The sequence below is a fragment of the Telopea speciosissima genome, chromosome 4 (assembly GCF_018873765.1).
Source record: "Telopea speciosissima isolate NSW1024214 ecotype Mountain lineage chromosome 4, Tspe_v1, whole genome shotgun sequence".
Lineage (NCBI taxonomy): Eukaryota > Viridiplantae > Streptophyta > Magnoliopsida > Proteales > Proteaceae > Telopea > Telopea speciosissima.
This window is the reverse complement of record NC_057919.1, coordinates 15105250-15121506: the sequence shown is the minus strand read 5'-3', so window position 1 is coordinate 15121506 and position 16257 is coordinate 15105250. Positions and strand designations below refer to the sequence as shown.

The window sequence follows — 16257 nt, the reverse complement described above, 5'->3', positions numbered from 1 at the left end:
CTTTGATATCATGAACTAAAAGATGGGAAAAAACTCTCAGAATTAAGTAAATGTTTTTATATTTGTTATTTCATTTACTTAATATATCATTCATAAATAAGTAAATAATCCCCCCCCCCTATTTGAATCCAATAAAAATAGTTAAAAAATCAAATTCCAAAAGGATAAAAGTCAACCCCCCCAGTTCAAGAACAAAAACTGGATTAAATGAACTGAAATAAATTTTAAAAAAAAAAAAGTTGAAGGGAATGTACCTAAGATGAAGAAGCTCCAAAGTATTGATGGAGCTTGATACACGAATGTACCTCAGCCTGCTTGGAAATGGGGAGTTTGGGCCACAGGGTTTCCAGATTGAACCCTGCATTATCTGGTCGAATTGGGAGGGGGGGGGGGTTTGTTGCTGCAAGAGTCCCACATAGCAGGGCTAGTCGAAGACTGGCGTGGCAAGGAGGGATTGCTGCGATGAAGGCGGCGGTAAAGCTCAAAAGGTGGTAGAGGGGACAACAGGAGGGGGAGAGGATGGACTGTGGAGATGAGTGAAGTCGGGGAGGCTTGGAAAACAGGGGTGGTGGAGGGAACAGCCCCCAGCAAATCCAGAGATGGAGACGTGTTGGGTTGACTGTATGCCATCTTTAGTATTTATATTTTTACATCACCCTCTTGTTATGTTGTTTGACTTTAGGTCTTCCCAGCTTTAGTACATAATCTGATTTGAGCATACTTTGTCTTTCAGGGTTTGGTTAATAATCTGATTTCAGCTGGCCAAGGCCGTGAGGCTGCATTTGCAGCCGCAGTTTTGGGAGACAATGCCCTAATGGAGAAGGCATGGCAGGACACTGGGATGCAGGCAGAGGCTGTGCTCCATGCCCATGTATGTTTCTTTTATTCATAAAATTTCATTTCCACTTGGAATAAGTAATTTGATCTCACTAGTTCTATGTATGTCTCCAGGCTCATGGCCGTCCAACATTGAAGAACTTGGTTCTGGCTTGGAATAAGATGCTACAAAAGGAGCTTGAACACACTCCTTCAATGAAAACAGATGCTGCATCTGCTTTTCTGGCTTCCCTGGAAGAACCCAAGCTAACAAGTATGGCAGAGGCAGGAAAAAAACCACCAATTGAAATTCTTCCACCCGGGATGGTGTCTCTAGCTGCTGCAATGCCTGTTCTGAAAAAACCAACTCCTGAGATGCAGGGCTCCTACCAGCAGCCAGGCAAACAATTGCTATTAGAACCACCCCCTTCTACTGATCAACCTGCAAGTGCCCCACTCTCTTCATCAGTTAATGATCCCATTTCATTACCAATTAGTTCACCACCTTCATCAGCCACAGATGACCCAGTTGTCCCCCAGGAGAGTGTTCAAGCACAGCCAGCAAGTAGTCCACCACCACCATTGGAGGCTGATGGCCAGATAGAAGATAATCAGTTGGCAGTTGTTCCGACCCAATCACCGAAGATTGACCCACTTGCTTGACCAGAAAATATTTCGGCATTGCTTAACAGTTAGGTAAACAGATAATTAGATTATTCAACTTTCTCAAAATATGATCAATCCATGCAGCCTGTTTCCCAACAACTTCCACAGTGGCAACTATGACTGAAGTGCATTAGAATGGGATGAGCTCAAGCATCATGTACGAGTTCCCATTCATTGAGTTTCATCTGTGTTCTCTGGCTCCATTGGTCTAACTTGTTCTGGCCTCCTATCTCCTGAGCTTCAAGAGGCAGATGAAAAACTAGTAATTTTCTAGTCTGGGTATGTCGTGAGAAATTCGGGTACTTGTATATGCATTTCATCATTGGTTTTTGCTGCATTCCCTGGCTCTCTGAGTTTCAAGTCAATTCATACTTCTGTACCTCGTTATCTTGAGAATCTTGAGAAGGTGGCTATAGGATGCGAGTAATTTTCTAGCTTGTAGTATACTGTGTGAAGTTTTGATCTTGTATATGGGTTTTATTATTGACATGAGATGGAGCAAATTAGTTATTGCAACATTACCAGAAAAAAATAGACGGTAACTTTATTTTTTTTACCGTAATTATTCCTGCTGTCAATCACAGTTTCTATATTGAAGTGTTTACCAAACTCAGAGAAACGAGTAGTGCTGGTGTGCCGACAAAATCATTTGGTGTTGCTATCTTTTTTTTTTTTTATTTTTTCTTTTTTTTATAAAGGAAATGGGAGGGATGCGTTTTGGGGTTTTTTTAAGCCCCATGGTTTGAGGAATTGGTATCAGATTAGCTGGATCAGATACCAATTCCTAGCCAATCCCATATCAATGGATTGGTACGGACAAGGATAAAAATGTAAACAAAAATCATTTTTTTTTTAAAAAAAAACAGAGGTAAACCTGACTGATACCGATTACTAAAACCCTGGTTAACCCTCATAATCAATTAATGGAGTTCATCACTTCAGTATTTGTTTACAACATGGTATAGGCATCTATATGCTTTGGAGGCTGTTAGTTTGAAAAATGGGGCTGGAGTAATGGTGCACAAAAGTTTAAAGGTAAATTATGAAACACCCCCTAAAATCGGAATGAATATCAAGTCACCCCCGCTTATTAGAAGATTTGTAAGTCGGTTGTCTTTTGAGCTACCATCCATGTCGACAGATTGGCTTGATTGACTCTGAAGTTACACATCCAAACTTTTTTTATCATCAATCATTTGTTCATTTAATATTTGATGATTTCCTTCTAATGGATTATTATTATAAAGGGATTAAGATGAATCTACTTTAGCACGCATTCTATTCCCTACTTATGCACTAGTTTGAATGGAGTTGTTACTATTGTGATTATGGAAGGGAGTATGTCGATATATGACGTATAACCGTAATAATCCGCATCAGTACTTTTGTTCGGATAAAGTAGTATGATTGTGTTAATATAAAATTATTGGGTTATTTTTTACTGCAATATGATGTTTAAATACAGATAATGTCGAAATCATCATTATGTGGTCATATGGTTAAAGTGGGAGATTGTAAGAAATATTTAATTAATTTTTCTTTATGTGTTGCACATGACTATAACTTGTTGGCCAAGGATATCTCAACATATAGTTGGATTTAATAACGGTATTGCACACCTTGTTGCGAAAGTGTGTTAATGTCTATAATAATGACTCTAGGTCTTCCCTCTGTCTCATGTATTTCATATCAGCACCACCACTGAGATACATTGAGGGAGATCAAGAGGGAGAAACCTAGAAGCATCATCGTTGTTGCATTGTTTCAGAGAGATGGTGAATATTGCGTGTGGATTCCTTCCAAACGATGGTCAACGGTATACATTATTGTTTCCCTTTTATGTTTGTGTTTCAAGAATGCAGGGAAATATCCTTATGTATTTGTGTGAATGGAAATTTTTAATCTCACAGCAACATGATGAACATGTGTCACCATCCTGTAAATTTTTATTGAAAAGAAACCTAAAGCCCAAGGAGAAGAGGGGAGGGGGAGGGAGATGGACTGGCAAGGCTGCGGGGCGGAGGAGAGGGAGAAGGAGAGGGAGAGAGAAATTGAGAGGGAGGGAGGGACAGGAGGAGAGAGAAACAAAGGGCACGTAAGCACGAGAAACGAGTTTAACTGTAGACTTAAAGAACTGCACCATGCACATCTCATCCACCGGAAATTCCAGAAAAAAGAAGAAGAGGGAGGAGGGGGCAAAGAAACAGAGGATGGTGGGAAGGAGAGGAAGAGGGAGGGGGAGTTGCAGGGAAATGGGTGGGGAGGAAGAGGAAGAGGAGGGAGGGGATAAAGAGAGAGAGAGAGGGGGGAAGACACATAGTGGGGGAGGGGACGAGAGAGTTGCAGGGAAAGGGGGGAGCATATGGGCCCTGAGCCCGACTGTGTACCGTAAAGGCATATGGTTATTATTTTTTTTTGGAATAGGGAGCTTTACATATATTTTGTATAGAGGGGGGGATCGAACCAGAGAGGGGATAAGGTACCAGCCAAGAGACTCGAACTCAAGACCTCCTGGTGAGCATGGACATGAAACGCACCACGATTCATCAACTGAGCTAGGCAATTGTTGGTGGCATATGGCTATTAGTTCTAAGTTCTAACCAATAAGCTATTACCAACCTTGAGATGGATGGTATCCTATTTGCCTATACTTTTAATGGAGATCATGCATGCCACAATTTTGAAAAATACCCATGGGTGTGGGACCCACCTCTGGTTTGTAGAACGGATCCAAATTTAACCCATCAGGTCCAAACTTTGCAGCGGGAGAGGTGGTGGAGGAATTTGAAAAATATCCACTTTCCACAACTTTTTTTATTTAATCAATTCAAGTGAAACCAATCCAAAACTGGTCGATTCGAGACCAACCCAGATCGATTCAAGCCGATTCCTATCCAAGACGAGAACGGTTGAAACCGATCTGGATCCCAATTTTGTTCTTTTAAACCCAACTTAATAGTACAAATACCTTAATTGCTTTTTCATGAGATTTCAGCATTTAAAACTAAGGGAGTGTTTCCCATCCAGGGGTGTAGGCTCTACCCCCTTCCTTTTTCACTCTCCCCCCATGAAATAACATCTTGATCCCTATAGATTGAATTGATAGGGCATGCTCGGATAGCCTCCACTGCGGCGTAAGAAACACCTTCCCATTGAAACTAGTTAGGGAAAAAGAACATTACCTGGTTGGATGGCCCTTGCGCCAGACACAGTCCCTTAAAATGACCACTCCATCCCCTACAAAATGAAAAATCCTCCGATTGTGACATGCATCTTCCCTCATTGGCCATGTTGTCATAGCCGTTTCATCCAACACTGTTCGTTTGGTCTACGATCGTGGCATAGGGGGGCTTGAGAGCTAACCATGGCATGGGGGTGCTGTCTAATGGAATTTTTGTAATTAAATTGTTACGGATATGAATTTTAGAGGAGTCATGTCTCCTTTTGGAAATCCCTAAAGAGCATAAAAGCAACCTTGTAGGAGGGAGCCTTTGGTCGAGTACCCTAAACTGGTGACCTGAGGTCCATTGTTCTGCTACACACTTCATCTCATAATTCTCTTTAGAGAGAGAGAGAGGTTATAATGCTTTGTTTCCATTAATGAAATTGTTTTGACTTCCTTGCATGTGTGTTTTCACTTTGCTTCTATTCTTTTAGGCTTGCTCTTAGCCATCATGTACTAGCGAATGCCGCACAAACACCCATTTGAATAGGTCCATGACAATGCCTTGGTGTAGGGGGCCACGCCACCAGCAGCATTCTTCTCTCCTAATGAGTTGGGCTCACGTTCATGTATGCGAGCCGAGAACGGCTCCTAACTGTTCAGATGGAATCTATTCATGTGGGCCCCACGAAATGGATTCCATCTGAACAGCTGGTAGCCGTTCTCGTACGTGAACGTGAGCTGGACTCTCTCCTAAGTCCTAACTAATTACTTGTTGCGTGAGGAACAGCAGTCATCGCCGCTTGTTGACGGCGAGCCATTTGACCAAAAGAAGGCTAAATCTTTTCGTATTTACACAAAACACCACCCCAGGCCCGAACCGGAATGGTCGTTCAATCCAGTTTCTGAATTCTTCGTCTGCTACTACTACTACCAAGTCTACAACTTCCAGTACTATAATGGCGGAATCCGAATCCCAAATCATAAGTCGATCAGTCTCAACTAATCTCTCCTTTGTAAACTTCCATGGAATCAAATACCTATCCATTACAAAACCCAAAAATCAATTCTGTGAAATCATCGAAAGAGAGAGATTTCCTGAATCATCTCGAAGCCTACCTCGCCAAGAGAGATGGCGTCGACAAGCTCCTCAAGATCTGCCGATACGCTTCCAAGATCATCCTCGTTTCCTCGGTGCTTCCCGAAACCCTCCCTCTAAGCCGTCGTCTCAAGAGCTTCGAATCGAGCGTCGGCGTTAGTCGTAAGGCCTTTCGATTAGGTAAATTCGTTCAGGATTTGAACGCTTTGAGGAACTTGAATTTCGATTCTAATGAAGAGTTAATCCTTTCCGTCCTCGCTTACGGAGGCGAGGCTCTGTATTACTTCATCGAGCAGTTCGTTTGGTTGGCCAAAGTGGATCTGATCGATAGTAAGCACTCGTCGAGGTTACAGAAAATTAGCGCTTGGGCGGAGTTCATCGGGTATTTCGGTAGCATTGCTTTGAAAACTAGGGATCTGAAGAAGATTAATGAGGAAGAAGTTCGCCTAAAATATAGGATCGAGATTGCGGCGTTGAGAGGTGAAGGGTACAGCAATGAAGCGGTGGAGATGCGTAAATTGGAGCTTAAGAGATTGATGAAGAAACTCTCGATTGTTCAAGATTTCGCGGATGGATTGATGGCGTTCTCAGATATGCGGCACGGAAAGGGGTTTCTTTCGAGGCCACTTCTCTTAGCTTCTGCAGGGCTTCTTTCAGCTTTCATTAGTACTCACAAAAATTGGTTGTCGTGTTAAACTGGTTCGCCTTTCGCTGCTTCAGGCACGATTCGACTGGTAATACCCTAATTCGTTGTTTTCATTTTTCTTATTTTTTCAATCAACATATATAATCTCTCTGTGAGCTGGAGAAGGAAGGGGAATTTTCAGAATTTATAGAAGCGAAGCGTTTGAGCTTTTAGATAAAGAGAGGGACCTCTTCTACTGTTTGCGTAGAAGAAGAAATCGAGAACTGTAAATTGGGTTCTTTAGCCTTTTGAGTCTCTTTTTTCTTATGAATAAAAAACCTCTATTGGATACAAGTTTTCTGAACCTCTATATTTAATATTTATAATGTCCACTGACTGAACACTGAAGCTACGGTGGGTTAACATTTAAGGATTCAATTATTGGTCTGACTCTCACTCAACAACCGGTCGGTTGGTTAGTGGTTTATCAGTTGGAGTGCAATGCTTGTGGAAGGTGATTGGTGGGACTAGTCAGTTAGAGCGCATACCTCCCATGAGATCAAGAGGTATCAACTCTTCTGGTTTGCATATTTGTGCCAGATTAGAATTAAAACCTCTTATTGTATCAACTAGTTGATCCAAGATTTTCACTCGTCTCCAAAGGAATTATTGTTGGTACAAAGAAGTGAACTTGGCACATCAAAGGGAGACTCTCAGACTCCTTTCCTTGGTGGTGCTTGGATGTGTTTCATATAGTTAACTTGTAAGGCTTTGTTAAACTGACAGCCTGAGTGGGATTAATAGTTGAAGAGGCCTCATAGAGTCATTCTCAACTACCTGTCTATTGATGTTTGGAATGAACCTTGGATTCCATATGGCCTCCTCCATTACCAAGATCCGGCTAGCCCATACAGTCCATCAAGATTTTTTGTTCTGTCCTCATACCAAAACCGGTAAACTGTCTTCTAAAGTAGCTGCAAATTATCTGGCTATTTCAACTGCTCAACCTAGCTCCCATCTCCCTCGTGTCTAATAATAAAGGGAAAAAGAACACTAACTGGGCCAGTAGTCCCTGTCGCTAGACTCATGGGGTGTGAAATAATCACCCCACCCCCATGGAAAGGCGGAAATCACGCCCCCCCCCCACGATGTCTATGTGCGTGCTTTCATTGGCCACCATGCATGTGCAGGCCTGGGTAGCGCTCTTTTCCTTAATAATTCTATTTGGTATTATCTTTGGAAATTAAGGATCTGTATGATAACTTTCCAAAAAATTAATTCTGATGTTTTTTCTAATTTTGGGGGCAGAGTTGAAACAGATTATGTATGTATTGTTCTATCTGATTCTGTGATTTTTTTTAAACGGACCGGGTGATATAATAGATTCATCCCAAATTTAGTATTTTTTTTTTTGGAAAATATCATCCCCCTCCCCTCTAAGTATTCATAATATCAAACTCCTCTCCCAGGTTTTGAATAATGATAATGTCCTCCCTTACTTTTGAAAGATTCTATCAACCGTACCCTAAGTGGCTAAAGGTGTTAAAACAGTAGTTCAAAAGATGATATTATCATTTAATTGGAGTTAAAAAAGGTAGAAGCCTTTCTCCCTTGCAACAGGAGAATCGAGAGAAAGAAGAAGGCGGCATTGACGACCTGCAAGCATCGAACGCCTGCAAATGACAACTTTTGCCCTGATGAAATATATCAGTTAAGAAAAAAAGAATACAAAAATCTGAGTTCAAGGCTTAGGAAATTCCTTACAAGTCATCTTCCATCGTCCTTCTATCTCTTCTCTATCATCAAAAAGCTATTTCAAGTCAGAATTCTTAATCATAATTAGGGGTGTCAAACGGTCGGGCTCGGTCGGGTCTAGCCAGGTCTCACCAATTTTATAGGCTGCACCGTGTCCGACCGTTTAGGCATTCGGGCTTGCCTAGGACAGGCATGGTACGGTTTTATTTCGGTCGATCAGTGTTCGGTCTTTAATCGGGGCAGCCTTATTCGGGCTAAACGGGCCTAAACCAAGTCTGAAACGGGTTAATGAGCCATTTAACTCTAAACGGTCTCTAAACGGTCTGGGCTTACTAATTGACATGCAACCAAAATTTTAAGTTCAAACCATCATACCGTTGGGCACTCAGTGTACACCTCAACTCAAAATCAAATAAAACTTATCCCAACTAAAATAGCAGCAGAACACCGAGTAGAAGCCCATCTGACAAAGAAAGTAGAAAGAAAAATAATAACAGCACAACACCGAATAGAAACACTTCTAACAAACTAAGTAGAGGGTAATAAAAAAATAGCAACACAACACCAAATAGAAGCACATCTAACAAAGTAAGATCTAAAAACTAAAACTTAGCCTCATTTCATCTACGTTAAGTGTATCTAAATCTTACCAATAAATGTTAAAGACCAACAAAAAAACAAACAAAAAAAAGGAAATTTGGAGGGAAGGAGAGGGGAAGTTTATAAGTTAAAGAGTCGGGCTGGGTCGGGCTGCAACAGGGCGATCTAGGTCGGGCCTGGAATCAATTAGTCCGATCGGACGCTCGACGGGCTAGGACCCCACACCGGGACCGCCCGATTACTAAACATGTCGGGCTTAAGCCCGACACGTTTAGTAATCGGGCCGGGCAGGGCTTTGACAGGGTGGGCTCGATCGGGCCGGGCAGGCCGGGCCTAGAATTGACACCCTTATTCATAATAACAGGGGTTACACTATTTTATCAGATTATCAGTTTTAGGTTTGATCTAAATTATAATTTTGGTTATAGAATTGATTACTGGTTAGACTCTTCCAAATTCTTATTTCCATTAGAACCCTTATTCTTACAACTAAATGTCTACTTTAAAACTCTACACTTCTAGTAGATCTAAATTTTAAGAATTCAGAATGGAATCGGCAAATAAGTCAGAATTGAAAAAAGTAGAATTTGAATAGGAATGTCAGCAATCTCTCAAGATCCACCCGTTAGAACTCAGAATTGAATGAAACTTTACAGGCATTCTCCACTTCTTACTACCATGTTTGCTTACCAAATATTTACAATTTGGTTTCTACAAGTACCAAGGAAATGAAAATGCAACCTAATTTCTTTCCTTTATACCTTAATCACAGAGTCTCATCCTCAATCTCACACTCTGCCTTCACCTTGGCCTCCACCTTCGCCCGCTGCCAACGTCTCCACCTCCAACTGTGTCTGTGCCTTCACCATTGTCACTTCCGAGTTCCGCCTCGGCTTTTGCTGATTCAGCAGCTGCCTTCACTGCTTTTGCTGCCACCTCTGCTGCTTCAACCGCAGCCTATGCCACCGCCACCCCCATCTCTAGCTTTTCACAAACGTTCATGGGAAGCTGATCCTTCGTGAGAAGCTCACCTGCTCTCAAGGCCAACCCCAACGCCTCATATGCCACTTCCGATGCTGCGTTTGCAATCTCCACCGCCTCTGCCGCCATCTTCACAAGAACACCAATTGGAATATGAAGAAGAGAAGAAGAAGAAGAAGAAACGCGAGGGGTTTTCGGGAGAAGAAGACGCAAAAGGGTTTTTGGGTTTGAAGAGGGCAAAATTGAAATAAAATTGCATTAAGGGTATTATGGGGTTTTAAAAAATTTGTAAATGCCCACATCATTACTTAATGGCCTTTTTAAACAATTACAGTACGGTTGATAAAACCTTTCAAAAATAAAAGAGGGCATTATCATTATTTAAAACCAGGGGAGGGGTTTGATATTATGGATAATTAGAGGGGAGGTAATGATATTTACCCTATTACTATGAGAGGGGTTGGGCCTCTATGAGTATAAGTGATAAGGAATTTGTATCTACTTCTATGAACTTTGAGAGGGGTTGGGCCTCTATGATTATAAGTGATAAGGAATTTGTATCTACTTCTATGAACTTTGATTATGTAGGGAGCACTCAGTTGCAGAAGCAAGGGGATTGTTCTAATGACCACAAGAAGCAAAATCGTTGGGAACCACAACCGTAGTCATTTGGACTGATTGCCAATATCTTATGGATTGGTTGGATAACAACAACTCCTCATTGGCCATAGGTAGGGGTGTCAAACGGTTGGTTCGGCCCGGTTTCGATCAGATTGAATCGATTTCAGTCTGAGAATGAGTGGTACCAAACAAAATCGTCAATGAACTTTGGTTTTCGATCGGTTACAGTCCAGTACTGTTTCAATTTATTTTGATTTTCAGTAGCAGTTTAAATCGGTTTGTTTTCAAGCTTGAATCACAATGAGATCCTACATTCATGACCTATAGCAAAGAAAGATTCAATAAAAACACTTTAAATCATTTTTCCCAAGTCAAAAAAAGTAAACAACCAAGAATAGAAAATTTGATTTGATGTGTTTATGTTGTAATAAAAACAAAGAGCTATAAATTGTAAGTGGAAGATAACTAAAATTGAAATTAATGAATAAATAGAGCTTGTAGCGAAATCATTTTTACAAATCAAATAATTATTTACTATGTAAGGGAAAGATAATAAATATTGAAATCAATGGATAACTAATCAGTGAGAAGATAATCAATATTGAAATTACAAAATGAATCCTACTATCAAATCATTCATTTTAGTGTCAAATTAATTTTGCATGGTGAACAAGGAGATCAATGGAAGTATTGTTACAAATCAAGTTTTCTGTTTACGACCTCAATACCATAATTGTATGAAACGTTAAAAACTGCATGAAAATGTCCAAATTATACCGAAGAATGATGAAAAATCAGCATAAACTATAAACCATGGATGGAGACCCACATTAAATAATAGGAGTAAAAGAAACTTATGCTACAATGGCAAAACATAAAAAATAAACTATATTCGAAATATCAACACAAACACGAAGATTTTGGAAGAGAAATATTTAAGAAAGCCTAGAAAGTAAGGGTGTCAATTGGGATAGTTCTCAGTATTCGTGATGGGTCTATACCAATACTAGTACCAAAGGTGTCAATCCCCGTAAAGTCACATTTAGTTAATGGGAATCAAACCTAGGTCTTGGTCCTGATTATCAATGAGACGGGACGGCACCAGTTCCTAAACAATTCTACACCTGGTAGAAAGAGGGAGAAGATGAAACTAGATGCGGGTGAATTAATAGTGTTGTGGATCTTTTCACTACTATGAAATGTAACTATCTAAGGCATTCCTTACTTTTGAAAGCAACTTAGAATATGAAACCATGATGAATTGATTTTCATGGTTTTACTTCTTCAACTTCCTTAAAATCACATATAAGCTTATCAAAACAATGACTAAGAATTAATAAGGATGATACAAACAAGTCCATATACAATCTTAGTACTATCACTAAACAAATTTATAAAAATAAAACTAAAGGTCTACCGACTGAAACCTTCATGAGAGAAAATGCCACCCAAATACATCAAACTCCAACCATTAAAACTTGAACAAAAGAACATGAAATATACCCTTTGAAAGGGTATTGATACTTCCAGTCCCATTTGGTACCTAACCCGTATTTCAGTACTAGTACCATTGAGAATTCCATCCCAGAACTGTCCCGTCCCATTTATTATTCAGTACAAAAGTCAGATCCCAATCCGATCCTATTTATTAATGGGATGGTTCGGTACTGGGTTTTAGCGGGACAGTTCCCAGTTCTATCCCAAATGGACATCCTCACTAGAGAGTCTAAAGCCTGGAGGAGAAGAAAATAAATCTAAAGGGGAGGGGGGAGGGAAACTTAACATTGAATATAAAATAAAACAAGAATACAAGAAGAAAAGGTTAGGAAAACCACATACAATATGCAAGGTAGAATCATAAAATGTCTAAATATGATAGGAACGTTGCAAAGGTAGTAATGTAAAAAACTATAACAAGAATATAAAATAGCAAACAAGCCTAAAATGCATAAAAAATGCAATAAAAACTAACTAAAACCATTATGGTGGATGCCACTATTACCTAGAGAGGTAATAGCAACATACACCTCTTCTCATGAACAATACGACTAAACCACACTATCAAATGAGCTAAAATTAACCCGTCTTCGAGATTATAGGGAATCTCTCAAGCCACAAAATAAAACCTTCCCACAGTCCTCTAACATCTGGTCATCATCATTGTAAACACCTCCGAAATTACAAAATGAGGTGTCTATCAAATGCCTATTAACACCTTGCTCAAGAATACCAAACAAAAGCAACCGATAAAAGAAACACCTTGGTGGTTCTAGAATTATCGAACCCAAAATAATTTCTGAAATGGAACGGGTCTGCACGTATTATATTTTAGGTAATCAAAGTAGTATCAAACCCTCTCTTTATGCCGATTCATATACTTATGAAAAGAAATGGAAAAGTGAGAATACATCAATCTCCTAGATGGGTTTGTGAGCACAGTGGACAATCACCATCCACTCATATATGTAAAGGCTTTCTCTATGATCCAGTGTCACCTTTGGGTATACAATAGCTTCAGTCGCATGGAAGGTACCATATCTAGACCAACAGACTATGTCTACAAGAAAACAAGAATATTATTAATTTTCCTTTTTGTCATGAGAGTGGTAATTCAATGAATTAGATAGTAACTAAATCACACTCAAGAGACAGAATAGGTTAAATTGCAAATAGAATAAAAACTGAAAGCAAGAGCAATCTATACAAGATAACAGAAACTCACTATTTCATTGTTACCATAATGAAACATAAGAATTTTTTAGATAATATACAACTTTCTGCGCAATGGGCATTGAGGCTAAACAAGGCCAGTCTCTTCAACCTATAAAACACAATCAGAATTGAATTTCCTGAATGAAAAAAAAGACCAATGAAAATATGACAGTAGTATACAAAAGAACACATTTCACAACTTAATTGGTACCACGACGAAACAGAAATAAGATGTTGAGACCATATACAACTTTCTGAAAAAACAAATGGGGCAGAACTAACACAAAATGGAAAGAACAGGATATTGTAGCTACACATGGGTAGTTTGTTCACACAAAACCTTCCAACATGTGAAAAGCTACGGCTAATGATCATGATCTGAAAAGAATCTTTTGAATAAACAAATGACGAACCTAAAATGTAGGTGGAACAAACAAGGATCCAACCAAACTTGTTATCAAACAGGAGCGAGCCTCTTTACAACTGCCGCCATGTATTTCCCCTGGTGCTCTGCAAGTGCCAGCTCTGTCTCAGTAGGCTCCCTTGTGCCATCACCAGCATAAACTCCAGCACCATATGGAGAACCACCCCTAATAGAGTCCATCTTGAACATTCCGGCTCCAAATGTGTATCCAATGGGAACAAATAGCATTCCATGGTGTGCCAACTGGGTGATTGCCGTCCAACTAAAAAAAAAACCAAAAAGACGACAATACATATTGAGAATGATCATTAATAAGCAAGAGGAACAGATGACAACTAAATTTCTTCCAATCCTCAGGATAAAACATTGACCGCAACCGTAACAGAATGGAGCTAAAATCAGCTCGCATACTCTTCAAAACAATTTTAGGCCTATCAAGTTATTCCTCCACTTCAAACATCTATGAGAGGAGCAAGGAAACAGAGAATGATGATATGGCTGAACCATTCAGAGTTCAGACTGGTCACCAAGAGAGACACTTTTTTCTTCTCCTCTGTAATCAGGAAATATATCATATTTCAAGTTTTGAGAAGCAAATGGAGCATAGCTACACTCAACTTCGTTCACGAACATGACCAAAAGTACAAATGTAGAAGTCAGTAAATGCTACTCTTTTTTTTTTCTTTGGGTTGGGGAAACCATCACCACTAAATCCACTGGTTGCATAGCAACTGAGATAGTAAGACCTAACTCCAAAAAAAATTGGAGTTTATGCAACATGCGTTTTGTTGCAGGTTGTATGCTCCTACATAACCAAGGGTGGATGTAGATTGAGGTGGTGATAAAAGAGGGGAAGATTTTAATCCCCTGTGGTCTAAAAGAGCAGATAAGGCAGCAGATAGAGCAGAATTGCAGTACAGGTTCACAAAGCTGAAGCTGGATAGCTCAGAAAGAAAAGCATGCTTGAGCATCAAAAGAAAATGTAGTAGTTTCCATCCTCACTCTTCCCAAAATTTTAGGCATGAGAAAGAACAATCTCATGATCAAGTGCACATCTTGCATCAAGCTCCAAGAGTTGAGCAGAGACATGGGGATTACTCTGCAGCAGCCACTAGGCATGCCAAGTGACAAACATTACATCTAGCTACCAAGGAAAAGCTTTTGCATCTTCCTTGAGAAAAACAGGTCCCTAGGTCCATAAACCTAATTCAATAACCCTAATCCAAGAGCCTAATATTGAATCCTTTACTTTTAGAACTGCATCAATTCATCAAAGCATGAGAACTGTAAACAGAAGCAAATAGCACATGTTGACTCTTAATTTTTTTTTTTCCCTTTTGTATTTCTCTTTAACTCATGAAGCCTGGGTGTATTTTTGTTATTTCCTTCCCCATTTTGTTATATAAGCTATTAGATCTGTGATGTTTCCCTAATGTATGCAGGTCGGAACCAAAGAACTTAGATCAACCAACCGTAGGAAGAACTCTATCCTCAAATAATTGGATATTCCCTTCCTTGTATTTGGAGTATTTCTCACGCTTTCCTTCTAAAAGATCTCTGAGCTATACTCTTTCATCATTCGATTAAACAAACAAAAATTTAGCGAGAACTAAGAGAGGCATTCTTGAATAAGTGTAATATGTTATTGTTCGATGCGAATTATCAGGTAAATCTGCACTCAATTATGTAGTAGTGAATCATGAAAAGAGAACTAAGCGAGGCATTCTTGAATTAGTGAGAGGTTGCAAGTGGAAGAGAGATAAGTAGGCTTACGCAGTGGTTTCTTGGCCACCTCCTTGCGTACCAGTGCTCACAAAGAACCCAGCCGGCTTCCCTGCAAGCTTTTGTTCCTTCCACAACTGCCCAGTCGAGTCGAAGAAAGACTTCATTTGAGCAGCCATACATCCATACCTGGTCGGAAACCCAAACAAAAACCCATCGGCCGACGCCAATTCCGCCGTAGATATCAAGGGGATCGAGTTGTCTTTAGGAGGAGCTTTCATCTTCTCGAGAATCTCATCTGACAGAGTCTCAGGAACACGGTATAAGAAACCCTCGACCCCCTCGATCCCATCAATCCCTTTCTTCATTCTCTTTGCCAACCCCTCTACATGACCATACATGGAGTAGTAGACGATATAAATCTTCAACTTCGCAGGTGGCGACGAAATCGTGACTCCGCGCGTAGGAGTGGAATCAGCAGGGAGGGACTTATCGTCGACATTGATCGGAACATCCACGGCTGTCTTCGGAACATCATTGGAAGTAGCTAATGGCATTCGCTTTTTACTGGGCACACAACCACCTCCCTTCCCCATGGTTGCAGCGATTGGAGCTGGCAAATCTTGTTGTTCCTTACCAGCACTAGCGATTGCAGGTAATCTTTTCTTTTTGCCTCTGAAATCATAATAATATTTAGGGAAAGAAGTGTTAATCTTTTTTCTTTTTTTTTTGTTAGAAGGAAAGAAGCGTTAATCGAAGTCTACACCACTTGGGACTTCTGATAATGAATATTCTATTAAGAATACACATGTTTATGATTTTGTTTTAAGAATTTATATGTTTGTTAATGCATAACCAGTACATTTTCTCCCTTATTTTAAGACTATTGATTATTTGCTAAACATGATAACTATTGATTCTTGGTTGTATGGCGCGTTTCCACATTTACTTGAGTTATGTGAAAATTGAAAATATGATGACGTAATTTTGATCATTGAATGTCGAGAAAATTGTGCAACGGTACTGTGATTAGGTGGTCATGGGTTCGAGTTTCTGGAAACAACCATTGGGAC

General features: G+C 39.9%; 3 protein-coding genes across 3 annotated transcripts in view; 2 read left to right on the top strand and 1 right to left on the bottom strand.

Moving 5' to 3' along the window:
- LOC122659984 overlaps positions 1-1501 on the top strand; it is a 192985-nt gene extending 191484 nt beyond the window's left edge. The window contains exons 20-21 of the mRNA XM_043855148.1: positions 734-871; positions 952-1501. Of these exons, the coding sequence (XP_043711083.1) occupies positions 734-871; positions 952-1479 (666 nt within the window). The 3' untranslated portion in view covers positions 1480-1501. The remainder of the gene's footprint in view (positions 1-733; positions 872-951) is intronic.
- Positions 1502-5668: 4167 nt separating this feature from the next.
- LOC122659683 (peroxisomal membrane protein 11A-like) lies at positions 5669-6507 on the top strand. Its single transcript, XM_043854784.1, has one exon. It carries the CDS (start codon positions 5672-5674, stop codon positions 6437-6439), a length of 768 nt encoding a protein of 255 aa, XP_043710719.1. The 5' UTR covers positions 5669-5671; the 3' UTR covers positions 6440-6507.
- A 6529-nt stretch (positions 6508-13036) lies between these two features.
- On the bottom strand, positions 13037-15848 carry LOC122659842 (probable NAD(P)H dehydrogenase (quinone) FQR1-like 2). The gene is made up of 2 exons (XM_043854984.1): positions 15236-15848; positions 13037-13724 (listed from the first exon to the last, which is right to left on the bottom strand). Exons 1-2 carry the CDS (start codon positions 15778-15780, stop codon positions 13496-13498), a joined length of 774 nt encoding a protein of 257 aa, XP_043710919.1. The 5' UTR covers positions 15781-15848; the 3' UTR covers positions 13037-13495.
- Between the last annotated feature and the right edge of the window lie 409 nt (positions 15849-16257).